The sequence below is a fragment of the Oncorhynchus kisutch genome, linkage group LG6 (assembly GCF_002021735.2).
Source record: "Oncorhynchus kisutch isolate 150728-3 linkage group LG6, Okis_V2, whole genome shotgun sequence".
Classification (NCBI taxonomy): Eukaryota; Metazoa; Chordata; class Actinopteri; order Salmoniformes; family Salmonidae; genus Oncorhynchus; species Oncorhynchus kisutch.
This window is the reverse complement of record NC_034179.2, coordinates 37027591-37054949: the sequence shown is the minus strand read 5'-3', so window position 1 is coordinate 37054949 and position 27359 is coordinate 37027591. Positions and strand designations below refer to the sequence as shown.

Sequence of the window (27359 nt, the reverse complement as noted above, 5' to 3'; positions counted from 1 at the left end):
TGAATGTGAAATATAAACATACTGGAGCAAGCGCTGGTCAAAAAGAGTATATGACTGGGATGTTTTGATGCTGCGTTCTGGTTTCTATGTCTGACGGTCTTCCTCTCTGTTTCCCTCCTGCAGGGCCTTGTACACATATGAGGACAACAGCAATGATTTGACACTGGCATCATCAGGAGGTAAGCTAAATCTACCATATATTCGTCCATCCATCCTTCTACACTCTTAAATGTGATGTTTCATTGTTGTTTATTTGATTACCGTTTTACACTGGTGGGAATTGACCTGTATGTTTAGTAGGGCTGGGATGATTCTAGAAACGCCATACTTGTTAGTATCGTGGAAAGGAAACAGAACATGAAGCACATTTAAGTTCTTTAGGAAACCAGCCCTAATGTTTGAAACATCATTATGTTGTCATCCAGAGTCACATTTGATTTATTTTCCAATGTATAGCACACAATATTTTACATACAGCATGTTTTTAAAGGGATACTTTGGGATTTTGTCAATGTGGCTATTTATCTACTTTCCCAGAGTCAGGTGAACTCGTGGATACCATTTTTATGTCTGTGTCCAGTATGAAGGAAGTTAGAGTTGGTTTTGTGAGTAAATGCTAACTAGCGTTGCGCAATTACTGCTAGCAGATACCCATAGAGCCAGAGGAGCGCATATTAATCCTGTTGTAGAATGCATTGTGGTCAAAGGAACGAGTCACAGCAGGTCACATGAACAAGTCACTCAGAAAAATGATGACACTTGAAAAAAAAGTTGTTCAAAAATAACAAATTGTTTGCGAACTGCACATCACTACCACCAGCTTGTTCTCTTGCCAAAATGTCTAGCTAAGTTATAAATACAGTCTTAGTGTTAGGCTTTCCCAAGGCAATTCAGAGAAACAGATCGTAATTTTGGTGCTTATAGAAAGGACGCATGATTGCATTCAGCTGCGTGTTCCATGGTGAATTTTCTTCACAATAGACAAACAGGCTCATTCTGTTCAAAACAACCCAGGGTATGATGCCATGTCATCTTGTAACTGTACATCAAACATAGTGGAGTTTTATGACATCGAACTGTTGTCTGGCTTGCTTGTGTGACATTAAAGCGATATTTATTATAATCCTCAACGTCTCATCTTTCAAAATACATCGAGTCCCCTTAATTTGCAGCATTTCCCTCAGTCAGACAACACAAATATGGCAAAAGTTGCCCAATTAGGGGAAGGGATGGGGCAACTTCTTGTTGTGTGCGGTGCTTAAGTTCAGAACACCTGTGAGTCACAACCCATACGGGGCTGTAAAGCACACAGCCTGAGATCTGACATCATGGGGCGGCAGGTAGGCTATTGGCTAGAGCGTTGGACTAGTAACCAAAAGGTTGCAAGATCGAATCCCCGAGCTGACAAGGTAAACAATCTGTAATTCTGCCCCTGAACAAGGCAGTTAACCCACTGTTCCTAGGCCATCATTGAAAATAAGAATTTGTTCTTAACTGACTTGCCTAGTTAAATAAAAAATGTATAGCATGTACAGCCACTGCGATCCAATTTAGGCACTTATCAGTACCCAAATCTGCCATTATCAACCCGTGTACGGGTGTAAAGTTTCCTATTGGATTGGGGAAAGAGCCTGCAATTGACTCTTTGTCTGGAGGGGAAATGTGGCAGTAGAGGGCATTATTAGCTTTGTGGCCTCCATTGAAAGTGACAGCCAGCCATTGTTTTTGGTGTTAAGATAACTATTCCATTAGGAATGCCATAATCATTATTTCATTAGTTAGTTATTATGACTGTTAATGAAAGTGTTTCATATCTCAGATACACAGAACAGTACCTGGTGCTGAGCTCTCACTGCTCTGTTTTATTATGTCTGGGGGAGAGATGCTGATAGGCTGGCCTTGTCTTCTTAGATCTACTGTTATGGAGGCTTCTAACAATGTGTGCACCCACACAGAGTTGATTTATTGCCATGTTTGAGGAGAGGCAGGCCATCAGTCATCCTATTGGTGTACAGTAGTTGGAGTGGGCGGGCTGGACCAGTGAGGCCTCACTCTGATTTGACAGATAGGCTTTGGGGTAGGTTTGAGTGTGTGATGCTGTTGGTGGCAGCTCTGTTTACTTGCATAAGAGTAGTCAGGTGTGAGTGTGACAAATGCCACACATCATGACCCTGTGAAAGACGCACAAAGTCAGCTGCCTCGCCATCGCAATATCTTTACCATAGATGAGATTTTAATATTTCAACAGTGCATTGCTACAGTTGACTGGAGATTGCCTATTCTCAGTGGACTTAAGCCTGCCATACTGCCAAACTGCAGCTCTCCTCAGTGTAAGTCATGGAGGACATGTATCTGCCAGAACTATCACTATCAAGCTATTAAATGATTCCATTGGATGGTAACAGTGAGGATCATATAGGGCAGAGAGCTGCCTCTGCCTGGAGCAGTATAGCACTGAAGTGTGAGGCACTGGGGAACAGGTCAGCCTGGAGAGTGGTATTGGTGAGATTTTTGTGGAAATCCTACACCTCCATCTTGTTTTTTTTCTCTCCTATTCCTCCCTTCCTACTATTCCTCCCTCCTCTACCTCCTCTTCCACTGCCTCCCCTCCTCTAGCTGGAGGTCTACCGGAAATCACAGTGACCTTCGACAATGCCAGGGTCATGTACGGCTTCTGCAGCCTGAAGGAGCCCACGGCCGCACTGCCGCGCTACGTCCTCATCAACTGGGTGAGTCGTGTGTGTGTGTGTGTGTGTGTGTTTCACAATAAATCAAAATAAGAAATAAGAACACGAGAAAGTAAGCATACTATATATGGGGTCAGTCAGTTCCAGTACCATGTTTACAATGTGCAGGGATACTGGAGTGATAGAGGTAGATACAGGTAAGGTGACTAGGCATCAGGATATATGATAACCAGAGTAGAATTATATTTTTGGTCAGTACATGTCTATAAATATGTATATACAGTACCAGTCAAAAGTTTGGACACCTACACATTTTTCTTTATTTTTACTGTTTTCAACATTGTAGAATAGTAGTGAAGACATCAAAACTATGAAATAACACATATGGAATCATGTAGTTACCAAAAAAGTGTTAAACAAATCCAAATATAATTTATATTTGAGATTCTTCAAAGTAGCCACCCTTTTCCTTGACAGCTTTGCACACTCTTGGAATTCTCTCAACCAGCTTCATGAGGTAGTCACCTGGAAGGCATTTCAATTAACAGGTGTGCCTTGTTAAAAGTTAATTTGTGGAATTTCTTTCCTTAATGCATTTGAGCCAATCAGTTGTGTTGTGACAAGGTAAGGGTGGTATACAGAAGATAGCCCTATTTGGTAAAAGACCAAGTCCATATTATGGCAAGAACAGCTCAAATAAGCAAAGAGAAACAACAGTCCATTACTTTAAGACATGAAGGTCAGGCAATACGGAACATTTCAAGAACTTTGAAAATCTATTCAAGTGCAGTCGCAAAAACCATCAAGCGCCATGATGAAACTGGCTCTCATGAGGACCGCCACAGGAAAGGAAGACCCAGAGTTAACTCTGCTGCATACGATGAATTCATTAGTATTACCACCCTCAGAAATTGCAGCTTCACCGAGTTCAAGTAACAGACCCATCTCAACGTCAACTGTTCAGAGGAGACTGCGTGAATCAGGCCTTTGCTGCAAAGAAACCACTACTAAAGGACATCAATAATAAGAAGAGACTTGCTTGGGCCGAGAAACACGTCTGATGAGTCCAAGTTAGACATTTTTGGTTCCAACCTCTATTTCTTTGTGAACCAACCTCCAACCTCTGTTTCTTTGTGAACCAACCTCCAACCTCTGTTTCTTTGTGAACCAACCTCTGTTTCTTTGTGAACCAACCTCTGTTTCTTTGTGAACCAACCTCTGTTTCTTTGTGAACCAACCTCTGTTTCTTTGTGAACCAACCTCTGTTTCTTTGTGAACCAACCTCCAACCTCTGTTTCTTTGTGAACCAACCTCCAACCTCTGTTTCTTTGTGAACCAACCTCCAACCTCTGTTTCTTTGTGAACCAACCTCCAACCTCTGTTTCTTTGTGAACCAACCTCCAACCTCTGTTTCTTTGTGAACCAACCTCCAACCTCTGTTTCTTTGTAAACCAACCACCAACCTCCAACCTCTGTTTCTTTGTGAACCAACCTCCAACCTCTGTTTCTTTGAACCAACCTCCAACCTCTGTTTCTTTGTGAACCAACCTCCAACCTCTGTTTCTTTGTGAACCAACCTCTGTTTCTTTGTGAACCAACCTCTGTTTCTTTGTGAACCAACCTCTGTTTCTTTGTGAACCAACCTCCAACCTCTGTTTCTTTGTGAACCAACCTCCAACCTCCAACCTCTGTTTCTTTGTGAACCAACCTCCAACCTCTGTTTCTTTGTGAACCAACCTCCAACCTCTGTTTCTTTGTAAACCAACCACCAACCTCCAACCTCTGTTTCTTTGTGAACCAACCTCTGTTTCTTTGTGAACCAACCTCCAAACTCTGTTTCTTTGTGAACCAACCTCCAACCTCTGTTTCTTTGAACCAACCTCCAACCTCTGTTTCTTTGTGAACCAACCTCCAACCTCTGTTTCTTTGTGAACCAACCTCTGTTTCTTTGTGAACCAACCTCTGTTTCTTTGTGAACCAACCTCTGTTTCTTTGTGAACCAACCTCCAACCTCTGTTTCTTTGTGAACCAACCTCCAACCTCTGTTTCTTTGTGAACCAACCACCAACCTCCAACCTCTGTTTCTTTGTGAACCAACCTCCAACCTCTGTTTCTTTGTGAACCAACCTCCAACCTCTGTTTCTTTGTAAACCAACCACCAACCTCCAACCTCTGTTTCTTTGTGAACCAACCTCTGTTTCTTTGTGAACCAACCTCCAACCTCTGTTTCTTTGTGAACCAACCTCTGTTTCTTTGTGAACCAACCTCTGTTTCTTTGTGAACCAACCTCTGTTTCTTTGTGAACCAACCTCCAACCTCTGTTTCTTTGTGAACCAACCTCCAACCTCTGTTTCTTTGTGAACCAACCACCAACCTCCAACCTCTGTTTCTTTGTGAACCAACCTCCAACCTCTGTTTCTTTGTGAACCAACCTCCAACCTCTGTTTCTTTGTAAACCAACCACCAACCTCCAACCTCTGTTTCTTTGTGAACCAACCTCTGTTTCTTTGTGAACCAACCTCCAAACTCTGTCTTTTTCAAGACGTACTTAACCAGCTTGGCCACCCATCTGGTTTGAATTTAGTGGGACTATCATTTGTTTTTCAACAGGACAATGACCCAACACACCGCCAGGCTGTGTAAGGGCTATTTGACTAAGAAGGAGAGTGATGGAGTGCTTCATCAGATGACCTGGCATCACCTGACCTCAACCCAATTGAGATGGTTTGGGATGAGTTGGGCTGCAGAGTGAAGGAAAAACAGCCAATAAGTGCTCAGCATATGTGGGAACTCCTTCAAGACTGTTGGAAAAGCATTCCAGGTGAAGCTGGTTGAGAGAATGCCAAGTGTGCAAAGTTGTCATCAAGGCAAAGGGTGGCTACTTTGAAGAATCTCAAATATAAAATATATTTTGATTTGTCTAACACTTTTTTGTTTACTACATGATTCCATATGTGTTATTTCATTTTTGGATGTCTTCACTATTATTCTACAATGTAGAAAATAGTAAAAAATAAAGAAACTCTTGAATGAGTAGGTGTATCCAAACTTTTGACTGATACTATATGCGCATCTCTGTTTATGGGTATACACTATGTGTTCTCTCTGATGGCCCAAGCCCTCCCTCCTACCAGAGTGAAGCTTAGGGGAATATGAGCTCAGGCAGTCTGAGACAGCCTAATGGGCTCTATGTCCCTATCCTTGTGGCAGGCCCAGACATCCCCTCTGGCTACTGGTCTCCATCACAGCACCTCTCACCACTCTGCTCTGGAATGACCCATATACTGTAGCACACAGCAGTATAATGGGAATTGACGGGAAATGATGTAAAATATATCACTAGCCACTTTAAACAATGCTACCTAATATAATGTTTACATACCCTACATTATTCATATCATATGTATATGTATATACTGTACTCTATCATCTACTACATCTTTATGTAATACATGTATCACTAGCCACTAACTATGCCACTTTGTTTACATACTCATCTCATATGTATATACTGCACTCAATACCATCTACTGTATCTTGCCTATGCCGCTCTGTACCATCACTCACTCATATATCTTTATGTACATATTCTTTATCCCCTTACACTTGTGTCTATAAGGTAGTAGTTTTGGAATTGTTAGCTAGATTACTTGTTGGTTATTACTGCATTGTCGGAACTAGAAGCACAAGCATTTCGCTACACTCGCATTAACATCTGCTAACCATGTGTATGTGACAAATAAAATTTGATTTGATTTGAATGACAATCACTATTTAAATTTGCAGTAGCTAGTGCTTTCCTCAAATCAAAACCCTTTACATTGTGACATTGTAGCTAACTCATACCAAATACAGTATGAAGCGCTTATACATGAAGATTGGACTAAACTGCATGGGATAAGTATACAGCAAATGTTATAATGTATTTGTCACAATAGAAAATTGGGATGAAGGGAGGGAGAAAGCAGGAGAGAAGTTCGAATGGCCCTGCAGTGAGGGTATCTTGTTCATTATTTCAACCCTTCATTTTGGGTTCCTTGTAATTCTCAGACATTGCAGTCGCCCATCAACTCCCCTCTCAAACAGGAAGCTGAAAATATGTGCTGTTTCTTGTTGTCCTTATAAGCTCTAAGATGTAAAGTTAAGTAGTAAAGTATTTAGAGCAGTTCTCCGGAGATGTTTCATTAACTAGGTGATAATTCTCTAGCAGCAAATCAGTAGCCATGTGTTTTATGGATGATTGCTGTTCCACTGTTCTTCTTATGTAATCAGTGGCCATTGTGTATATTTACCGTTGTTTTCAAAAGGCCATGATAATGTCATCCTACCAGGAACTTTCCTTTTGAGGAATAACGCTTCATACATTTACTACTGGAAAACTGAACATAAAGACACCAATTTAAAGTTGAATACAATTCTATCTTGAGTCCTTAAACACACAACACATTATACACTTGATAGAGACCATCAAATCCTTTCAATGTGGCTACTTTGATTGATGATGAAGATTGTATCCTTGAAATGGGTAACAGACACTAACCTGCCTTTCCTGTCTTCCCTCTTTCACCCCTTCCCCCATTTACCTCGCATCTCCCTCTCTGTCCTCTCCTTTTCTCCTCTCCCAGGTTGGTGAGGATGTGCCTGATGCAAGGAAGTGTCAGTGTGCCAGCCATGTGGCTAACATTGCAGAGTTTTTCCAGGTCAGTCTCACTGAGGTAAACCCAACTGCTACTCGAAGACTCTCTCTAAGACACATTGTTGAAGCTGTTTATTAAAACTTCCCTGGATGACTAAATTAAAAGCTATTTGATGTCTGAATGCCATCTGCTTCTCTGCGCCCGCTTTGTTAGTCTCAGAGTAGGAGTGCTGATCTGGGATCAGGTCTCCCTGACCATTTTCTTATTAATTATGATGTAAAAAAAGCTTTCCTCGTCATTATTCCTCGTCATTCTCCTCCAGCGTCCTTCAGTGATGCTCTTTTAATGACTTGGATCTAAAATATGGAGAGAGAGACTGTCATCTACCAGCCCGGCCAGAGCAGAGGCCTAGGGCCATTTTAGCTTCCTGTTGAGAATCAGCTCAGTGATTCTGGGTATAGGAGTGATTCCACTGGTCCGCCCACAGGATCAGTAGAGGTTATGTGTGTGTATATGTATGGATGACTAACACAGCACTCTCTAATGTTATTGTGAACAAGGTGCTCTGCGGTAGGAGACAGATGACAATTCTTTCTGCCTTTTTATCCGCGGTGTCTCTTGAATAATTGGGGCGGCAGGTAGCCTAGTGGTTAGAGCGTTGGGCCAGTAACCGAAAGGTTGCTGGATCGAATCCCGTGCTGACAAGGTAAAAACCTGGCATTCTGCCCCTGAACAAGGCAGTTAACCCACTGTTCCCGGTAGGCCGTCATTGTAAATAAGAATTTGTTCTTATTAACTGACTTGCCTAGTTAAATAAAGATTTTAAAAATATATATAAATATGTGAAAGAGATATGGAGATAAAGAGCAGTCTTTTTCCTGACTGTGAAGGCCTTGGAGGAATCCTGGCTAGCCAGCCTCAGTCAATTGATGTGAAGTGTCTGTCACCTTCGCCTTAACAGCTCTTTTCTGTGGCCATCTGCTTGCTCACACTGATGGCCCTGGCCTTCGATTTAATGTGGGATTAGTTGGTTGAAAAGGCTTTAGTTAGCTGGGAGACACAAACACTTGTCAGGTACACACACAGGCAGGCAGGACACACATGCAGACAGGCTCGCACATACACACATTTACATACACACACATGGAGACGTGTGTATGGTTTATCCTGTCTCGGGATATCATCCTTATGCACACACAACAGGATCCCCACAGCATCATTCTCACTCCCACACACACAACAGCCATTTTGATGTGTGTCTTCTATATTACTCTGGTTTGTGGGAACACGACTGAGACTGAGTACAAAACCTTAGGAACACCTGCTCTTTCCATGACACAGATTGACCAGGTGAAAGCTATGATCCCTTATTGATGTCACCTGTTAAATCCACTTCAATCAGTGTAGATGGAGTGTAGACAATTGACAATTGAGACATTTTGTATGTGTGCCATTCAGAGGGTAAACGTGCATGCCAAATATTGAAGTGCCTTTGAAAGGGGTATGGTAGGAGGTGCCCGGCGCACTGGTATGAGTTTGTGAAGAACTGCAACGCTGCTGGGTTTTTCACACTCAACAGTTTCCTATGTGTATCAAGAATGGTCCACCCAGATGACATCCAGCCAACTTGACACAACTGTGGAAAGCATTGCCGTCAACATGGGACAGCATCCTTGTGGAACACTTTCCACACCTTGTACTCCATGACCTGACAAGTTGAGGCTGTTCTCAGGGCAAAAGGGGTGCAACTCAATGTTAGGAAGGTGTTCCTAATCTTTTGCACACTCACTGTACATGTGCGTGATATTAAACACTGTTTGATGTCTTTTAGCTTCAATCAACAGTCTGGATCAGGATCAGTAGAGGTTATGTGTGTGTATATGTATGGATGACTAACACAGCACTCTCTAATGTTATTGTGAACAAGGTGCTCTGCGGTAGGAGACAGATGACAATTCTTTCTGCCTTTTTATCCATGGTGTCTCTTGAATAATTGGGGCGGCAGGTAGCCTAGTGGTTAGAGCGTTGGGCCAGTAACTGAAAGGTTGCTGGATCGAATCCCGTGCTGACAAGGTAAAAACCTGGCATTCTGCCCCTGAACAAGGCAGTTAACCCACTGTTCCCCGGTAGGCCGTCATTGTAAATAAGAATTTGTTCTTATTAACTGACTTGCCTAGTTAAATAAAGATTTAAAAAATATATATAAATATGTGAAAGAGATATGGAGATAAAGAGCAGTCTTTAAATCAACAGTCTGGCATGGGGCACATGCATTTCTCCCTCACCCCTCTTGACTTCTCTCCCTCTTGACCTCGTTCCCTCTTGACCTCGTTCCCTCTTGACCTCGTTCCCTCTTGACCTCGTTCCCTCTTGACCTCATTCCCTCTTGACCTCGTTCCCTCTTGACCTCTCGTTCCCTCTCTCTTGCATCCACTAAGGCCATCTCTAGCCTCTCTCCCTCTCTCCATGACATAACCAATTTTATCCTTCCAACCACGTGGCTCTAAAGTGTGTGTGTGTGTGTGTGTGTGTGTGTGTGTGTGTGTGTTTCCCCCAATCAAAGGTTGCCAGAGGAAGCCTGTGCCCTGTAGTCTGACACTAATAGAACCCCTTGGATCTTTCTCCTGTTACCCGTGGGATACCATCTCACACATTCAATTTAAAGGGGAAGGCTATACTTCCATTGAGGCGTTTTTTGCTTTTTGTCCGCAGGGAGTCAACATCATCGTCAATGCCAGCACCATGGATGACATCGAACCATCCGCCATTGGACAGAGACTGACCAATGGGACGGCTTCGGTGGCCAGCCCCGTCCTCAGCCGCCTGAGAACCAGAGAGGAGGAGAACGGAGAGCTTGGAGTGGTACAAGAGAGGGGAGGGATGGGTGGGGTGGTGGGGTGATGGTGGGGTGATGGAGAGCTATAAGGAGAGAGGTGGATTAGAAGGATGGAGAGAGAGTTGGTGCAGGGATAGATGCAGAGGGAGTTATTGAAGGAGTAGAGATGGGTTTAAGGGAAAGAGTGACAGTCTAGCAGGAGAGGGGAGTGAGTGTTATGACAGAGGTTAAAATAAGTTCCCTTTTTCTCCCCAATTTTGTGATATCCAATTGGTAGTTAGTCTTGTCCCATCGCTGCAACTCCTGTACAGACTTGGGAGAGGCGAAGGTTGAGAGCAATGCGTCCTCCTAAACATGACCCTGCCAAGCCGCACTGCTTCTTGACACACTGCTCACTTAACCCGGAAGCCATTCGCACCAATGTGTTGGAGGAAACACCATCCAACTGGTGACCGGGTCAGCGTGCAGGTGCCGGGCCCATCAAAGGAGTTGCTAGAGTGCGATGGGACAAGGACATCTCGGCCGGCCAAACCCTCCCCTAACCCGGACGAAGCTGGGCCAATTGTGCGCCGACCTCATGCGTCTTCCAGTCGGGGCCGGCTGCGACACAGCCCGGGATCGAACCAGGATCTGTAGTAACGCCGATGCAGTGCCTTTAGCCCGTGGTCCCACTCGGGAGGCCCTCGAGCTCTCTATTAGTGTGATGTGTGACACAAGGCTACAGCCATGTTACTGTTTTAGAGGAGGGGAGCGGGAGGGAGAGATTCAGACAGGGAGAGAGGAGGGGAGCGGGAGGGAAAGATTCAGAGAGGGAGAGAGACAGAAAGAGAGAAAAGCAAGAGAAAGAGAGGGGAGCGGGAGGGAGAGATTCAGAGAGGGAGAGAGACAGAAAGAGAGAAAAGCAAGAGAAAGAGAGGGAAAGATGATGAAGAGGCAAAGAAAGCATTGGAACGGGCCTCTGAGAGCGAGGCCTTGTTAATGTTTAGGAACTGAGACAATAGGCCTTACTGTGTGTTAGGGGGTTAATAAGGAATGAGTCACTCAGCTGGACAGCTAGCAGGCTCCTTCCTCATTCCCTCTCTGTTTATCTGGACACAACTGAAGTAGTACGTTAGGCTAGCCGCTACGCTAAAGATGCATTACATTCTGATAATGTTGGCAAAACATGACCATGTTGAAGCAAATAACTAGAACTTGGAAGGTTGACACTAACAAAATGCACTAGATCATGTGTATTTTACAATGGGAAAGGCGGTTCTAGTATTCAACATGCTTAGTGTCACACGGGGACTTTGAACAGCCTACCTGGATCACATCCACAGTGGCTTCAGAACGTATTCACTTTCTCCACGTTTTACAGCCTGAATTTCAAATGGATAACATTTATATTTTGTCCCTGGCCTACACACAACACCCCGTAATGTCAAAGTGGAATTATGTTTTTAGACATAAAAAATCTAAAGCAGGAGTAAAAATGTGCTTAAAAAGGTCACATGATAAGTTGCATGGACACTGTGTGCAATAATGGTGTTTAACATGATTTTTGAATGACTACCTCAACTCTATGTGTGGGTTACAGAGATATCTGCAAGGTCCATCAGTCAAACACAGATTCCACCACAAAGACCAGGGAGGTTTTCCAATACTTCACAAAGAAGGGCACCTATTGGTAGATGGGTACAACAACAAAAAAGCTGACATTGAATAATAATAACATCGTCAGTGAAGAGCACCTTTTTGCCAGTCCTGTCTGATCCAGCGACGGTGGGTTTGTGCCCATAGGCGACGTTGTTGCTGGTGATGTCTGGTAAGGACCTGCCTTACAGCAGGCCTACAAGCCCTCAGTCCAGCCTCTCTCAGCCTATTGCGGACAGTCTGAGCACTGATGGAGGGATTGTGCGTTCCTGGTGTAACTCGGGCAGTTGTTGTTGCCATCCTGTACCTGTCCCGCAGGTGTGATGTTCCGATGTACCGATCCTGTGCAGGTGTTGTTACACGTGGTCTGCCACTGCGAGGACGATCAGCTGTCCATCCTGTCTCCCTGTAGCGCTGTGTTAGGCGTCTCACAGTACGGACATTGCCATTTATTGCCCTGTCCACATCTGCAGTCCTCATTTCTCCTTGCAGCATACCTAAAGCACATTCACGCAGATGAGCAGGGACCCTGGGCATCATTCTTTTGGTGTTTTTCAGAGTCTGTAGAAGGGCCTCTTTAGTGCCCTAAGTTGTCATAACTGTGACCTTAATTTCCTACCGTCTGTAAGCTGTTAGTGTCTTAACGACCGTTCCACAGGCGCATGTCCATTAATTGTTTATGCTTCATTGAACAATCATTGGAAACAGTGTTTAAACCCTTTACAATGAAGATATCTAGATTTTTACTAATGATCTTTGAAAGACCGGGTCCTGAAAAAGGGACGTTTATCTGTATTTGTCTGTATTTCATGTTCAGTAAATTTGCAAACAATTCTAAACATGTTTTCAATGTCATTATGGGGTATTGTGTGTCAATGTAATCAATGTTGATTTCAGGCTGTAACACAACCAAGTGTGACGGGTACAAATACTTTCTGAAGGCCCTCACCTTAGGGATTCAAGTACAGGCTGTACTATTCTCTCTATCCGAATCATAAATCACGTAGTGCTTTCTTTGCTCTTAATGTAAACGGTCTGATACTCCCCCCTTTTTATACGTGATATACATAGAAGTTAAAGTTGTATAACGAATATAATTCATATCCAGGTAGTGGCGTACAATAAGTGATACGGTGTGTGTGGAACAGAAATATGACACTATATGTCTAGTCTGACCCTGTTGGTTACAGGGTGGTGGGGTGGAATAGGATTTGGAGGGCACAGAACTGTGCCATGGCTCTTTGACAAATGGTTGTAACCGACCACTTCCTGTTTCCCTCTGCTCTTTCTCTATTGGACGAATGCTCAGGGCACCGTGTACACCAAGACCAACGCAGAGATCGAGATGAAGAAGATCAATAGAGAGGAATTCTGGGAACAGGCCAAGGTAGGAAAGAACATGATTCCAACTTTCATGAGGAAGGAAAAGCGGGATAGAAGAGGGAGGGGAGTTTGACTGGAACAAGGACTCTGGAGACAAGAGCAGCAGCAGTGTTATTCGTCCATCTTTTTTCCCTCTACCTTTTCCTCGGGCTAGTAGTGTTCGCATGAATAGCGGTTTCAATTTGAGTGTGTGTAGGAGTAGGATCAAAACAAAGTCAAACCATGTCCCCCTTCCTGAAGCATTGCCACTGGCCAATGAGACTCATGCGATATGACATCCATTGCTGTCTGTCCTTTAGGTTATTTGAATTTGAATCATTATGAGGGGGCGGCTTTGCCCTCTGCAAGTTAGACTCAACTCTGAAATGCAACTTTATCTGAGTAGATTTCCATTTACAAATTGCCTGTTGATTTAGCTTCCTCTCAATAGGACCAACGCCAAGTGTTCTGTTTTGCATTTCAGTCTTTGATATTTTATGATGTAGTTACTAATTCAAAGGGATTATTGAAATAGTTTTTTCTAAAATATTTGATTGTTTGACAGGACAGGTGTCAGTACCGATAGGAAGACCGATGTAGAGAGGGGTACAGAGGGGCTCGAACCCCCATCGCCACGGGGGCATATGTGGTCCGGAAGTCGGAAGCTGAAACCGCTACACCAAACTCCAGCAGAGTTAATGAATTATTAAACAAATAATACAATATATTTCTTGGTTCTTTGTGTGTACCAGCGTGAAGAAGAGTTGAGAAAGGAGGAGGAGCGGAAGAAGGTTGCGGAGGAGAGGCAACGATTTGAGGAGGAGAGAATGGAGCTGGAAAGGAAGGAGCAAGAGGATAGAGAGAAGAGGTACCGCGAAAGGGAGAGGCAAATTGAGGAACACAGGTGGGCCACCGTGACTTATGGGTAATGTGAAGTATCACTGTAAACTCTTGTGATTGATCCATGTGGTAACTTTGTGTGTGTGTGGAGCAGAAAGAAGATGCAAGAGGAAGAGGAGGCCAAAGAGAGGACACGGAACCAGCCCCTCATAGTAAGTGTGTGTCAGGGCTGGAGTCCATTTGAATTGAAGGCTGTCAATTCAGGAAGTGATTTAGAAATTTCAATAAAAAAAAACTTGTGACATCTTTTAATCAACAGTTTTTTAGAGGTCATTGAAAGTATATGTATTTACGTTTACTTCCTGAATTCATACTGTAGTAAGAGCCATGGCCAGTATTTGTACTCTTTAAGAAAGTGTGTGTGTGTGTGGTAACAGAGTATGTACTGTGTGCATATTCTTTGTTCTGTGCCAAAGAGGGTCTTGCCTTAGTTACTCCACATCACTGATAGAGGCAGTCTGCTTTTAGAGTTAATTTCTCATCTAATTTTGAGACTACTCATGAATCATTGATATTGTCTAGGGAGAAAAATTAAGAATGACATTTCCTGTTTAAAAAAAAAATCCAACTTTAATTCAATAGTAGCATCAACATTAATATTTTAACCCTGACACAACATGAAACAAGATTTATTCTCCAAATATTGGGTCCCACAACGTTTTCACTTATCTCCTTCCTCTTACCATTCCACTATAGCCACTGTTATTTTAATACTCACTTCCTGCAAAAAACAATACTTCTGTTTTCAGAACCCTGAGAACCCTGCTTATATGTCTGTGTTTCTGTGAGGCCATGCAGTGAGAACGTAATGATGTACTAATGTGTTGTATGAAATGGTGGACATCTTTTATGCTTCTTTATTGTTGTTTCCAGACAATCCTACTGCAATCCTGCTAGTGGTGGATGACATCACTGGGATTTAGACATGTAGGCTCTGCTACCCCCTGCTGGACAGATGTAGAAGATATAAACTTTATACTCTTTCTCCTTGTATCTCTGTCTTTCTCGTGCTCTTTCGCTGTCTGCAGACAGCAGAACCTAGCTATGAGGATCTGGAGAAAGAGAACAAGGAGACTGAAGTGGAGGTGGGTTAAAAAAACATAGCATACAAACACTGCTACTACAAAACACACCGTCACTGAAATGACTGATTTGTTTTGCAATAGCCTGCTTTACTTTGCCATGATATAAGATTGTGTATCCCACTTCTCTCCGGTGTTAAGTTGAGACAGCGAGTAAAGCACATTGTATCTTAGACTCATGGCCTGTATATGTGTGTCGTTGTGACAGTAGTGCTCCTGGGTTTTGGATCTGTGTTAGTGGGACAACTCAGGCTACACTAGGATATGTGTGTCTGACTCTGTGAGTAAAAGAAATGCTGTGATGTGAGTGTGTCTCACAGGGGTGCGTGTGTGTTCTAGTTGTTTAATGTTGTACTGTATGTCTGTTTGTTGACAGGAGGCGAAAGCCCTGATTGCCCAGCGGGCGGACAATCCCAGGGAGTTCTTTAAGCAGAAAGAGAAGGCTGTGACCACTGGTGTGGACGTCTCTCCTGTCTCTATCCACAGGGCCGGTAAGACCAGAGGAGAGGGAGGGAGGGAGGGAGGGAGGGTGGGTGGATGTCTTTGGGTCACCAAAACCACCATTCGTCTTGTCATTCACCTCGTCACCTGCCTCAGTCCCTGGACTGTACTGTCCCCCCCCAGTGTGTCTGTTATGACTGGTAGTGGACAGAGCCCTTTGGACCAGACAGCTGTATATCCCACAGAGATCTGTAAGCCAGGAGAACAGTTGGTGTAGAATTCAGATGAAGATGTGGAGTAATCCAGTTGAAGACAGATGAAGAAGAGAGACAGCAGTGTTCCCTTGCAGACTACATAGATATGGATAACAAGTGGCTCAAAGGAGCCAGGTGGAGCTGAATGGAAACTGGAAGAAGTGCCTGACTCGGTGAGGGTCTCCATACTGAATAAGACTCGTGTCCACCTGCAAACCCAAGCAACCAAAGAATCTCCTGAAACAATCTGTTTCTGTCTACAAGCAACGGTATATTTTCATAACGGACTATAGCTGTGTGCATTCCAAGTCCATCTGAAGATACTGAACTGAATCCATGTTCAGTTCCTTTCTCCATCATTAATGAGCTTGGTGCAGACGAACAGGGAGACGAGGATAACTTCAAAGAACAATGCTTCTCATTTCTACTACATCACTACTTTGTCCACAGTGTGTCATTATCACACTAACCACTCTCTCTTCCTTTCTCTCTTTGACCTCACTTCTTTGGTTTGATTCATGGTTGTGCGTCTATTTGTCTTGTCGTCTGTCTCTCCATTCATCCATCTGTACGTTTTATTCCTCTGGTGTCTCCCTCTGTTCTTCCTCCGGAACCTCTCTTGGGTGTCTCCTCTTCTCTCCTCACTAATGGGTTTATATGGGACCATGCCCATTCCCCCACAATCCTTCACTTCTCACGGGGATCCTCTTGGGCCTTACCTCGTTTTATCTTGACTTTCTCCTTCCTGTCTTCCTCCTACTCTCCCTGTCTCTCTCTCTCTATCTTGTCTTTTCTTGTCCTCCCTGCGTCTGTATGTGTGTCGCTCCGTGTGTGTGTCGCTCCGTGTGTGTGTGTGTGTCGCTCCGTGTGTGTGTGTGTGTGTCGCTCCGTGTGTGTGTCGCTCCGTGTGTGTGTGTGTGTGTGTGCCGCTCCGTGTGCGTGTGTCGCCCTGGGCCCTGTCTTTTGTCAGGCCGTTTGGACAGCCCGTTACCAGGCCGTTTGGACAGCCCGTTCTTGAAGCAGCAGCACAGTCCCAGCGAGCCCAGTCCGCCCCCCCTCTGCACCCCGCCACATGCGAGGCTGCAGCCCACTGCACCCGGTAGGTACTGGACAGGAGGAGGAGCAGGGAGGACATGGAGACCCCCCCCCCCACCCTCACAGGACCACAGTAGAGGACACTCACCCCCAATCCTTCACCACGAACCCCACCCTAAAGCTTCTGTGGCAAACTCAGCCTCTCTCCTACCCCATCCTTTCTCACCCCCGCTAGCTCAGCACTACTGTTAGCTAACCTGGGCCTGACATGCTCTATTCTATTTTGAGTCCTTGGTGAGCATGTGATATAGATACCCATGGTAAAGTGGACCATGTTGGGACTGTCTGTAGGAGATGGGTGGCTGTGCAGTGTGCTAAAACCCACGGTGCTCTGTGCTAAAAGTCCTCCCAGTGTGATGACAGATCCCATTACAGGTGGTGTCTCAGTCAGTCAGCACGCTCCTGGTTTGGCCTCTTTCTCTGCACTCCCACTCTGGTGCAGTGTGCTTTTAGTTGTCTTGCTGATTAAAAAAATAAATAATAAATAAACACTTTTAATTGTATTTATTTATTTAACCAGGTAGGCTAGTTGAGAACAAGTTCTCATTTACAACTGCGACCTGGCCAAGATAAAGCAAAGCAGTTCGACACATACAACAACACGTAGTGATGCCTCTAGCACTGAAAATCAGTGCCTTAGACCGCTGCGCCACTTGGGAGCCCCCTTGATGATGGCTGTATCTATCAAAGAGCTGTGTTGATCATGGCCCTTAGTTCGGCCTACTATTGCCTCTTATATATCCTATCACAAATTAATCTTAGTACTAACTATCCTAACGTACTAACACACTATCTTGTCAACGGCATCAACTCTTCCATCCCCTTCACGCCAATGATGTTTACTCCATTATTCCTCTCGGTCGCAATGTTTATATGTTGTCCACTGAGGTCTGATCTTTTATCCAGGGGTTGTGGGGATGGTAGTATGGTTAGGGGACTAGTCATAGTAAACCCTATTGGGCAGGCTTTCACCTGGAGGAGAGGAGGACAATTATCCAAACCTGCAAACAGTAGGTTCCATGCTTCATTACTTGTTTTGGCGATCTCACTTCTTGTCCACCTTTACCCCCTTCTCCCTACCCTGTTTCTGCTCTCATGCTACTCCTGGACTGTGATGCTCTGCCCGTACACACATACCTCGCATACCTCCTGAACTATGACCTGTGAGTGTATGTCGTCGTCGAGCTGCTCGTTCATTTGTGTTGCCTGTGGTCTCCGGGCTTGTGTTGTGGGCCCTGTGTGAACGCTATGGATGTTACCTCTGACCTATGTGGAGTATTGTACTGGAACTGTACTGTGTCTTAATGTTGTATGGTCTGTCTGTGAAGGCAGCTCTGGTGAGGGTGGCCAACCAATTCCAACTGGTTCCTACTAGACCCAACACCCTAGATATGTCAAAGGTTTTCCTGCAAAGGGATTCCTGTACCACCATGAAATTCAGCCTGTACTTTTCACCTCTGCATGTGAAATATTTCCCCCCTTAAACTGAAACTGTGTTTTTAAATGGTTCAGCTGTGATGAGGACAGGACAATATCCTGTCCTCTCTTCTTAGTATTGAAAGACCCCTAGATTAGTAGTGAAGTGGGAACCCCACCCAAGCAAGATGCTGTAGTCACTGTATATCATTACCAGTCAGTCATCTTTATGTCCTGTTGCTCCCAGTCACAGTGATGTTGGTCATTATCAATGGTTTGTTTGTTGGTGCTTTGGCTCTTAGTAATCATGAGCACGTTCTGTTATTGTGTCCGCAGTTCCTGGTCTAAATTGAATTGAAGGGAATTGTGTTTGGTGTATCAGCCTGTATAATGTGCTGGAGTTTATTCGTTGAATGGATATGAATTCTTTGTCATCGAGATTCGCCCTCCTCAGGTCAAATCTCCTCCCAGGTCATTCTTTGCAATGTGCATTACAGACAGCAGAGAATCACTAGCTGACTCAAAAACAGATTTATCCACATCACTTAATGTGTCATTTTGATGGACATCCCTCACACACTATTTCTGCTTTCAGGTGAATTCATTGTTTAGATCAAGACAACATCACCATGAAGATCTGACTGTCTTTTTGCGCGAGGTGTTGAAGGATGCCCCTAAGCCCAGATCTAGGATCAGCTTACTTTTAACTCCGTGCTAATCATAATCATCGGATGTCTGACCTGTATCAGTGGTTAGGGGCAACTTCTACCTACAGTACTGATTGAAGGCCGTGTATTGGAGAGGAGAGAAGACTCCCTTATGGAGTGACTGTTGCTGCTGCTTACTGACAGCTATATGCACAAAAGCCTGCTGGGAAGGACCCACGCTTCACCGCCGCCAGGGATGTCACCCATGCGTCACATGATCTCATCCCCAGCTGCATTTGTGCTTGAGCAGATATACAGCTGCTGTTGCACCATTCAAGTCGCTAATTGAAATGAATAACTACACCGTTGTCATCTCCAGTGTGAAATTGAATGCAGTGTTCAGGCTAGCCTGATTGTGCTTATTGTGACCAATGGTGGTATTTCATTGTGTTCATTATGTGATTTTGTGGTGGCCTTTTGACTGGGTTTAGTGTTTGGTAACATTTTTGAACGTGCTTTTGATTGTGGGGGAGTGCTTTCTTTTTATTGTGTTGGTGTTTATTGTGTTGACGTTGAATGTTAGGTGTCATTTTGATTGTGAGTAAAGGTATTGCACAATGGTGATGTTGGGTGGTGATTATGGGAAGTTGTGGTGGTCTTCCCTCTCAATGTGTGTTGTCTGACCTTCCTCCAGATGGTGATGATGAAGGGAGCTCAGACCACAGCATGGGCACATCCACAACGCCTATCCCTAAAATAGTCACCACACCCATCCAGGAGGCAGAGGACGACAGCCGGAACGAGTGGGGTAAGACTGGACAGAGTTGTGTTATACTGGGGCCTAACAAGGACTTAAATAGTTGTTTTCTGTTTGATTATGTTGCTATATGCCACTTTGTACATGGTTAATGTTAACATTTAAAACTATTGAGAGCCCTGGCCTGTTGGCAATTTTTTGTTTTTTACCTTTATTTAACTAGACAAGTCAGTTAAAAACACACTTTTATTTACAATGACGGCCTACCCCGACCAAACCCTAATCCGGACAATGCTGAGCCAATTGTGCGCCGCCCTATGGGACTCCCAATCACAGCCGGTTGTGATACAGCGTGGCTATTATTTATCCCATACAAAAACACACACACCCACACACACTGGGACTGTGTTTGCCCAGGCCTCCCCTGCTCATGTCTCTAGGCCCCAGTGGCGCTCTGATTCATATACTGTAGACTATGGGGTATTGTGTGTAGATTGATGGGGGGGGGAATATAATGTAATCCATTTTAAAATAAGGCTTTCCGAATGAATGCACTGTACATTTTACGGACTTTTGTTTGTTTTAGTCCCATCATTCAGCTCCATTCAACCCCTCCCATCTGTCTCTGAACCCCTCCCATCTGTCTCTGAACCCCTCCCATCTGTCTCTGAACCCCTCCCATCTGTCTCTGAACCCCTCCCATCTGTCTCTGAACCCCTCCCATCTGTCTCTGAACCCCTCCCATCTGTCTCTGAACCCCTCCCATCTGTCTCTGAACCCCTCCCATCTGTCTCTGAACCCCTCCCATCTGTCTCTGAACCCCTCCCATCTGTCTCTGACCATTATCCACTTCTATTTGCCATATATATTTCAACTGTCCTGTGATGTTTCACAAAAATTCAATTATTATTAGTATTATCGATCGATCGAGTGAGTGTGACTTTTCAAATCCCCCAGCAGTGCTATTTGCAGTTATCTCCAGGTAAATGTTTCAATTCTTCAGCCATTCCTGAACCTGCGACCAACAACAAGCTACATATGGGACAGTACCAAAACAAATGATCTAATGATTCTGTCACTTAACAGCAAAATCTGCAGAGCTGGGGTGGCGGTATCCCCCATCTCCAGTGCCTTCGGAAAGTATTCAGACCCCTTGACCTTTTCCACATTTTGTTAAGTTACAGCCTTTTTCTAAAATTCATTTTAAATTTAAAATAAAATACAAGTCAATACCCCATATTGACAAAGGCAAAACAGGTTTTTAGAAATGTGTGCAAATCTATTAAATAAATAAAAAGTTACCTTATTTACATAAGTATTCAGACCCTTTGCTATGAGATTAGAAATTGAGCTCCGGTGCATCCTGTTTCCATTGATTATCCTTGATGTTTCTACAACATGATTGGAGTCCACCTGTGGTAAATTAAATTGATTGGAAATGATTTGTAAAGGCACACACCTGTCTATATAAAGTCCCACAGTTGACCGTGCATGTCAGAGCAAGAACCAAGCCATGAGGTCGAAGGAATTGTCTGTAGATTTCCGAGACATGATTGTGTCGAGGCACAGATCAGGGGAAGATTACCAAAACATTTCTGCAGCATTGAATGTCCCCAAGAACACAGTGGCCTCCATAATTCTTAAAAGGAAGAAGTTTGGAACCACCAAGACTCTTCCTAGAGCTGGCCACCCGGGGAGGGGAGGTGACGAAGAACCCGATGGTCACTCTGACAGAGCTCCAGAGTTCCTCTGTGGAGATGGAAGAACCTTCCAGAAGGACAAATATCTCTGCAGCACTCCCCCAATCAGGCCTTTACGGTAGAGTGGCCAGGCAGAAGCACCTTCTCAGTATAAGGCACATGACAGCCCACTTGGAGTTTGCCAAAAGTTAAGACTCTCAGGCCATGTGAAACAAGATTCTCTGGTCTGATGAAACCAAGATTGAACTCTTTGGCCTGAATGCCAAGTTTCACATCTGGAGGAAACCTGACATCATTCCTACGATGAAGCATGGTGGTGGCAGAATCCTGCTGTGTGGATGTTTCTCAGCAGCAGGTACTGGTAGAATAGTCAGGATCGAGGCAAAGATGAACAGAGCAAAGTACAGAGATATCCTTGATGAAAACCTGCTCAGTAGCGCTCAGGACCTCAGACTAGGGCAAAGGTTCACCTTCTAACAGGACAACGACCCTAAGCGCACAGCCAAGACAACGCAGGAGTGGCTTCAGGACAAGTCTCAATGTCCTTGAGTGGCCCAGCCAGAGCCCAGACTAGAACCTGATCGAACATCTCTGGAGATACCTGAAAATATCTATGCAGCAATGCTCCCCATCCAACCTGACAGAGCTTAAGAGGATCTGCAGAGAAGAACGGGTGAAACTCCCCAAACCAGGTGTGCCAAGCTTGTAGCTTCAGACCCAAGAAGACTCGATGCTGTAATCGCTGCCAAAGGTGCTTCAACAAAGTACTGATTTAAAGGGTCTGAATACTTGTAACATGTTTGTGTGTATATATATATATTTAGCTTTATACATTGTAAAAATGTATATTTTTTTATATATATATATATATATATACATAAAAATTAAATACATTTTAGAATAAGGCTGTAACGTAACAAAATGTGGAAAAGGTCAAGGGGTCTGGGTACTTTCCGAAGGCACTGTATATAACGTTCTATTGGTTGCATGAATTTTGTATTATAATTTAAATGGAAAAATCCGTAGTTTTGACTCGATCTCTTCCTAACTATTTTGCAATCTGTATGGCACAGCTGTCCATTTTTTGTCCCTTAAAATAAACTGGTATACTTTTTTATTTATCACAATATTCTTTAAACAATCGGTCTTTAATGCAGAGCAGACAGACAAGTTCCTTTCTTTCTCCCGCTTCCACTTTTGCGGTAATTCTTTAATTAGTTGGTTGTAATTTTGGGTAGCGCAGACGTTTCCATATATTTTTGTCAGCTGCATGTGACAGCTCCACTAGTCCTCTTTATGATATCATTTACAAAGATTGTACCATTTATTTATTTTAAGTTTATCAATTAGTATATTTGAGTTTAACCATAATATTTGTTGTTTTATTTGTTCTGTTTTTTCTGGTGGATTAAACTGAAATTGCAACCAACTTTCTATAGTTTGTTTTAAAAATGAATGATCGTTGGACTGTTTCGCTTTGTCTCCTATCAGGGCTTATTGATAACTTTTGATATCATTCCCTTTCTCCCTCCCCTCCAGGTGAGCCGAAGCAGCAGCCAGGCCCAGTCCAGGAGTCCACTCCCACCAAGCCCGTTCAGAGCGTGGCCCCCCAGACCCGCCCAGACTCCCAAGCCCCGTCCTCAACCTCGGACGACTACGACCCCTTCTCAGGTTTCAGGCCCCTTCCTGCACCCACTGCTGCAGACCCCCTGGTGGACCTATGGGACAGCAGTCCTGCCACAGGCTCCGCCCCCTCTCAGGCCCTGCCTCCTGGAGGGCGAGTCCAGCCCCTGCTGAGCTTCGACGAGATGGGAGATGTACCATTCTACCCGGGGGGCCCCGGGGGTGCTGAGGACGAGCCCTCCAGCCTGGTGGATGTGGCTGGGACCCACGATATGACCCTGAGCTACCAGCATGCACTGCAGCATGCTTCAGATGACACTCAGCTGATGACCAATGGGGAGACCCTGCTCAAAGAAGGGACTCAGGTCATTACGACAACTTTACATTATGTTAGCCTTATGCCATGTAGTTACTTTGAAACTACTTTGATAACCAGAATGTAATTAACATTGAACACATTTTCCTGTATTTCATATGTGGGGTTTATGACTTGTTGTGAGTTGTTTACTTTGAATGCCTTTATTGAATCTCTCCTTTTTCTAAAGTGATAATATTATGGGCCACAAGATGGCAGTAAATGCATTCTACATCGGCAGTAGTGAGTGCTGCTGGTTCGGAGAGGATGGAAGTCTGTTCTGTGTTCCTGATATGGAACAAAGATTGATACACACAGAGATACACAAACACACACAGTACAGCACTGGATTATACGAATTGCCCCAAGATAACCCAGACTGTACTGTACATGCAGTATACTGAACCGTGTACCCTTGTGATGGCATAGCTGGAGGAAAATGTCTATGCTGAGACGATACTGTTATTAACTAATCTGTCTGCCTGTGCAGGCGAGCGAGGGTTACTTCAGCCAATCGCAGGAGGAGGAGGACTGCTCTGCTAAAATGAACCCGACGCCAGTGTTTTATAACAAGCCACCAGGTGAGTGAGAGAGCTTCATGTTTGGCGAAGTCAGAAACACGTTTTTTTAAGAACTGCTGTCACACTTATTTTTGAAGACCGTTTGATGTGTGATGATGGTTATGGTATGTGGTTGTTTCTGCCTCCTTCTTTGACATATTGTAAGACACCCTTGATGAAAATACTAAAACGTGTGTGTGTGTGTGCAAAGATTGACCCAGTGGATTTGTGGATGTTTATCTATGCACTGTGTGTGTACAGAGATTGACATCACATGCTGGGACACGGACCCTGTAATGGAGGACAGCGACTAGACGATGGCGGAGTAGAACAGTCCGGTGGAGGGAAGTAGAAACAACGCATCATCAATGACGAAACTGTTTTTTTAAAAGTAATAATAACAAGTCTTGCATTAAAAAAAAAAATCTGTATAATGTTCTAGAATAAAACAAAAAAATGTTAGCCACCGAAAAGGTTGTCGAGTTATTGTTAGAGATGCTAATTGGTTGATGATGAGCTCTTGTTTTTTAAAATGTATTTCTTATATTTCTCCTTATTTGCTATGTAGAGTAAATAGCAGAGAGTGAGAACTACTTTCTTGCGTACTTATATACACAGCTCAGTAGCTCACGTCTGTGTCTTCTACAGCAGATATGACTCCTGTACCAGACAGGTAGCCTATTAAAAGTTAGAGCAAACCCTTTTGTGAGCAATCACAATTATTCCTACCACAGCCCCCTCCTCCTCTCTCCCCCAACCCTGGGCCCCACCTTCCACCCTCCCTAGTGCCAAGAGTTGCCCTGCTCTGGCCCTCTCCCCTGAGGCCTAGGGGACCTAACCTCACCCCTGGTTGGGGATCCAAGTGGGCACGGTGCCTGGGGGAAGGGCGAGGGGGATCAGAGAGGAAATGGTGCCAAGTGTAATCCTGAATTTTTCAATGTGTCAGTTTGGCCATGGGACCATGGGACTCGTAATCCACTGTAGACAGATAGAGCAGGAGCGGGGAACCAGACAAAGGCATGGCAGACATCATAGTACAGGCTGGGATAGCAGTACTATTGTACTATATCATAGTAAAACCCTAAAATATATATATATGTGCAAGTCACTTTGAAAAGGAATATCTATCATAGTTTCTTATTGTTTATTGTTGGCATACACACATTTTCCCCTAGTCTGTTTTTCTGCTGGGAAAGTATTAGTGCTATCCCAGCATAAAATCAGACTAGAAGAAAATGTGTATATTTTTTACTACCTATTAAAAGTGTACTAGAAATTAATATTCAGGATCTTTGAATCATGGCCATAGCTGTAGTCTCATTTTGTTTCGTCTCCAGTGAAAACTAGGCAATAACTATATCTAGAGTACTCAGATGGGAACGAGGACATTCGTCACACGTTGTGGCACTATGAACGGAACAGTGTGTCTTGTGCTAAGGTTGTTGGAGAGCTGCCACACTAGTCTCTGCTGTATGACATGATACCCTTCTTTTCAGTAGACACAAATTCACTATTCTTTTGCATTCCATCTGTTTAAATTTCCCTCGTCCTTCTTTTAAAATGATGTCGTTCACATGCGCCCCCTTGATGGCCTCAGAGGCACTATTGTAATTCTACCATTGGGACTATGTTGTTTTTGCACAGGTCTCATTCCCTGCTTGACTTTCACCCAGTCATCTCAGTTCTGATTTCACCCCTAAAATGAGAAACAGTACAGTAGACTAGCTTTGCACATAGGCCTTAGAAATGATTTTGATCATCAAGACTCATTATCCCCCCCACCCCACACACCCCCACCCCCACACACACACGGCTTGTAGACTGTCTGTCTCAGTCTTCCTTCATATGATCTAGAGGTTGTTTATTATTGTTACTGTTCAAGGGTAGTTTCATTTCTGAGATTCCACACCTCTGATCTGATTCTAAATAAATCCTGTCATTCTTATTCATAGAGCTAGAACAGTTCTATATTGTTATATCTCTATGTTCTTACCACAGAGTTCTGAGTGGGAATCAGCAAGCAATAAGAAAGAAAAAAAACAATGTAGTTTTTCTGTCCTGTAAATAGTGTTTGATATTTAGTAATATACAACTAATGATCGACTAACACTTTTTTGGGGGGGGTCATTGTGGCCCTTATGATTATGACACTTTGAATTGAGGCTTGTTGTGGGATTGAGTGAGATTTTTAAATGAAGTTTCTTTGAAGAGAGATTTGAAATGTGAGTCGTGGTGGGATTCCATATCCCTCGCAGCCTTTTATGTATATGAGAATCACCTCATGCTTGGTAAGAGCCGACCAACCTGCATCTTTAGCAGTAACTGACACCGTTTCCACATCAGTTCAATGTATACTTCTTCACTCTGATAACCTCCTGGTTAGTGATTATTATTCTCTCCCTATTGCACTACTAGGAGACTACTACTCTACTACTACCCCTAATACTCGACCCAAAGCAAGGCTTAGCTGTTCCTTGGCTTTACTGATCTCTTTTTATTTAAAAGATCGAAATAAAAAGATTATCTTCCCTCTTTTGCGTCCGCTTCTCACACACTGTTTTTTTTAAATAAGCGCAAGATCTTTTGTGACATGCTAGGTGCTGATGTATGTTAATAAAAGACTTAAAAACCTCCAAACGATGACTTCAGAGTTTTGATTTGAACATGTTTTCTTTTTTCCCACTCCTCCCCAATCCAGTTGTACAACTGGGGCAGCAGGTAGCCTAGTGGTTAGAGCATTGGGACAGTAACCAAAAGGTTGCTGGACCGAATCCCTGAGCTGACATGGTAAAACTTGTCGTTCTGCACCTGAACAAGGCAGTTAACCCACTGTTCCCCGGTAGGCCATCATTGTAAATAAAAATGTGTTCTAGCATCATAGAGTTAAATAGAACATTAGAATGAACATTGGCATCCCTGCAACGTGACATCCGTCTTGGTCAGGGAATCTTATAGCATATATTGTTGGAAGTTCCATTTTTTTTTAACATTTAAATGATCTAGCAATCAAATAATCTCTTCAAAGCAGGTATGATCATGAACACAAAACATCCAGCCACATTGAAACACGAATCTGTCAAACACACTTGTCATGTTTGTTTTTAATCTATATTTTTATTCAACTGCATTTTATTAAAGAGATGTTGGTACCATTGACTTAGAACCATAACTGGACTATGACTATGAAGCCCCTTTCTCACAGGTATACATAGAACACATATGTTGTGTCCCAAATGGCACCCTATTCCCTATATAGTTCCTATGGGCCCTAGTCAAAAGTACTATATAGGTAGTAGGGGGACATTTTTGCTATGCATTCCATACAATACAGTAGTAGCAGCAGATGTAGGAGAGAACTAACAGAGAACAGCT

The 27359-nt window shown here is 43.7% G+C and overlaps 1 protein-coding gene across 11 annotated transcripts in view; it reads left to right on the top strand.

The window, feature by feature from the left end:
• LOC109892774 (drebrin) overlaps positions 1 to 26624 on the top strand; it is a 90416-nt gene extending 63792 nt beyond the window's left edge. For 2 of the 11 annotated variants that reach the window (XM_031826681.1, XM_031826679.1), the window contains exons 2-15: positions 124 to 179; positions 2617 to 2729; positions 7313 to 7402; positions 10037 to 10186; positions 13105 to 13182; positions 13910 to 14061; positions 14152 to 14209; positions 15086 to 15142; positions 15516 to 15630; positions 16805 to 16933; positions 19702 to 19800; positions 22989 to 23437; positions 23918 to 24008; positions 24249 to 26624. In XM_031826681.1, coding sequence (XP_031682541.1) covers positions 124 to 179; positions 2617 to 2729; positions 7313 to 7402; positions 10037 to 10186; positions 13105 to 13182; positions 13910 to 14061; positions 14152 to 14209; positions 15086 to 15142; positions 15516 to 15630; positions 16805 to 16933; positions 19702 to 19800; positions 22989 to 23437; positions 23918 to 24008; positions 24249 to 24301 — 1690 coding nt within the window. In that variant the 3' untranslated portion in view covers positions 24302 to 26624. Of the gene's footprint in view, positions 1 to 123; positions 180 to 2616; positions 2730 to 7312; positions 7403 to 10036; positions 10187 to 13104; positions 13183 to 13909; positions 14062 to 14151; positions 14210 to 15085; positions 15143 to 15515; positions 15631 to 16804; positions 16934 to 19686; positions 19801 to 22988; positions 23438 to 23917; positions 24009 to 24248 lie in introns of all 11 variants that reach the window. The other 9 variants (XM_020485543.2, XM_031826677.1, XM_020485544.2 and 6 more) reach the window with 5 other exon arrangements.
• Positions 26625 to 27359: the final 735 nt, after the last annotated feature.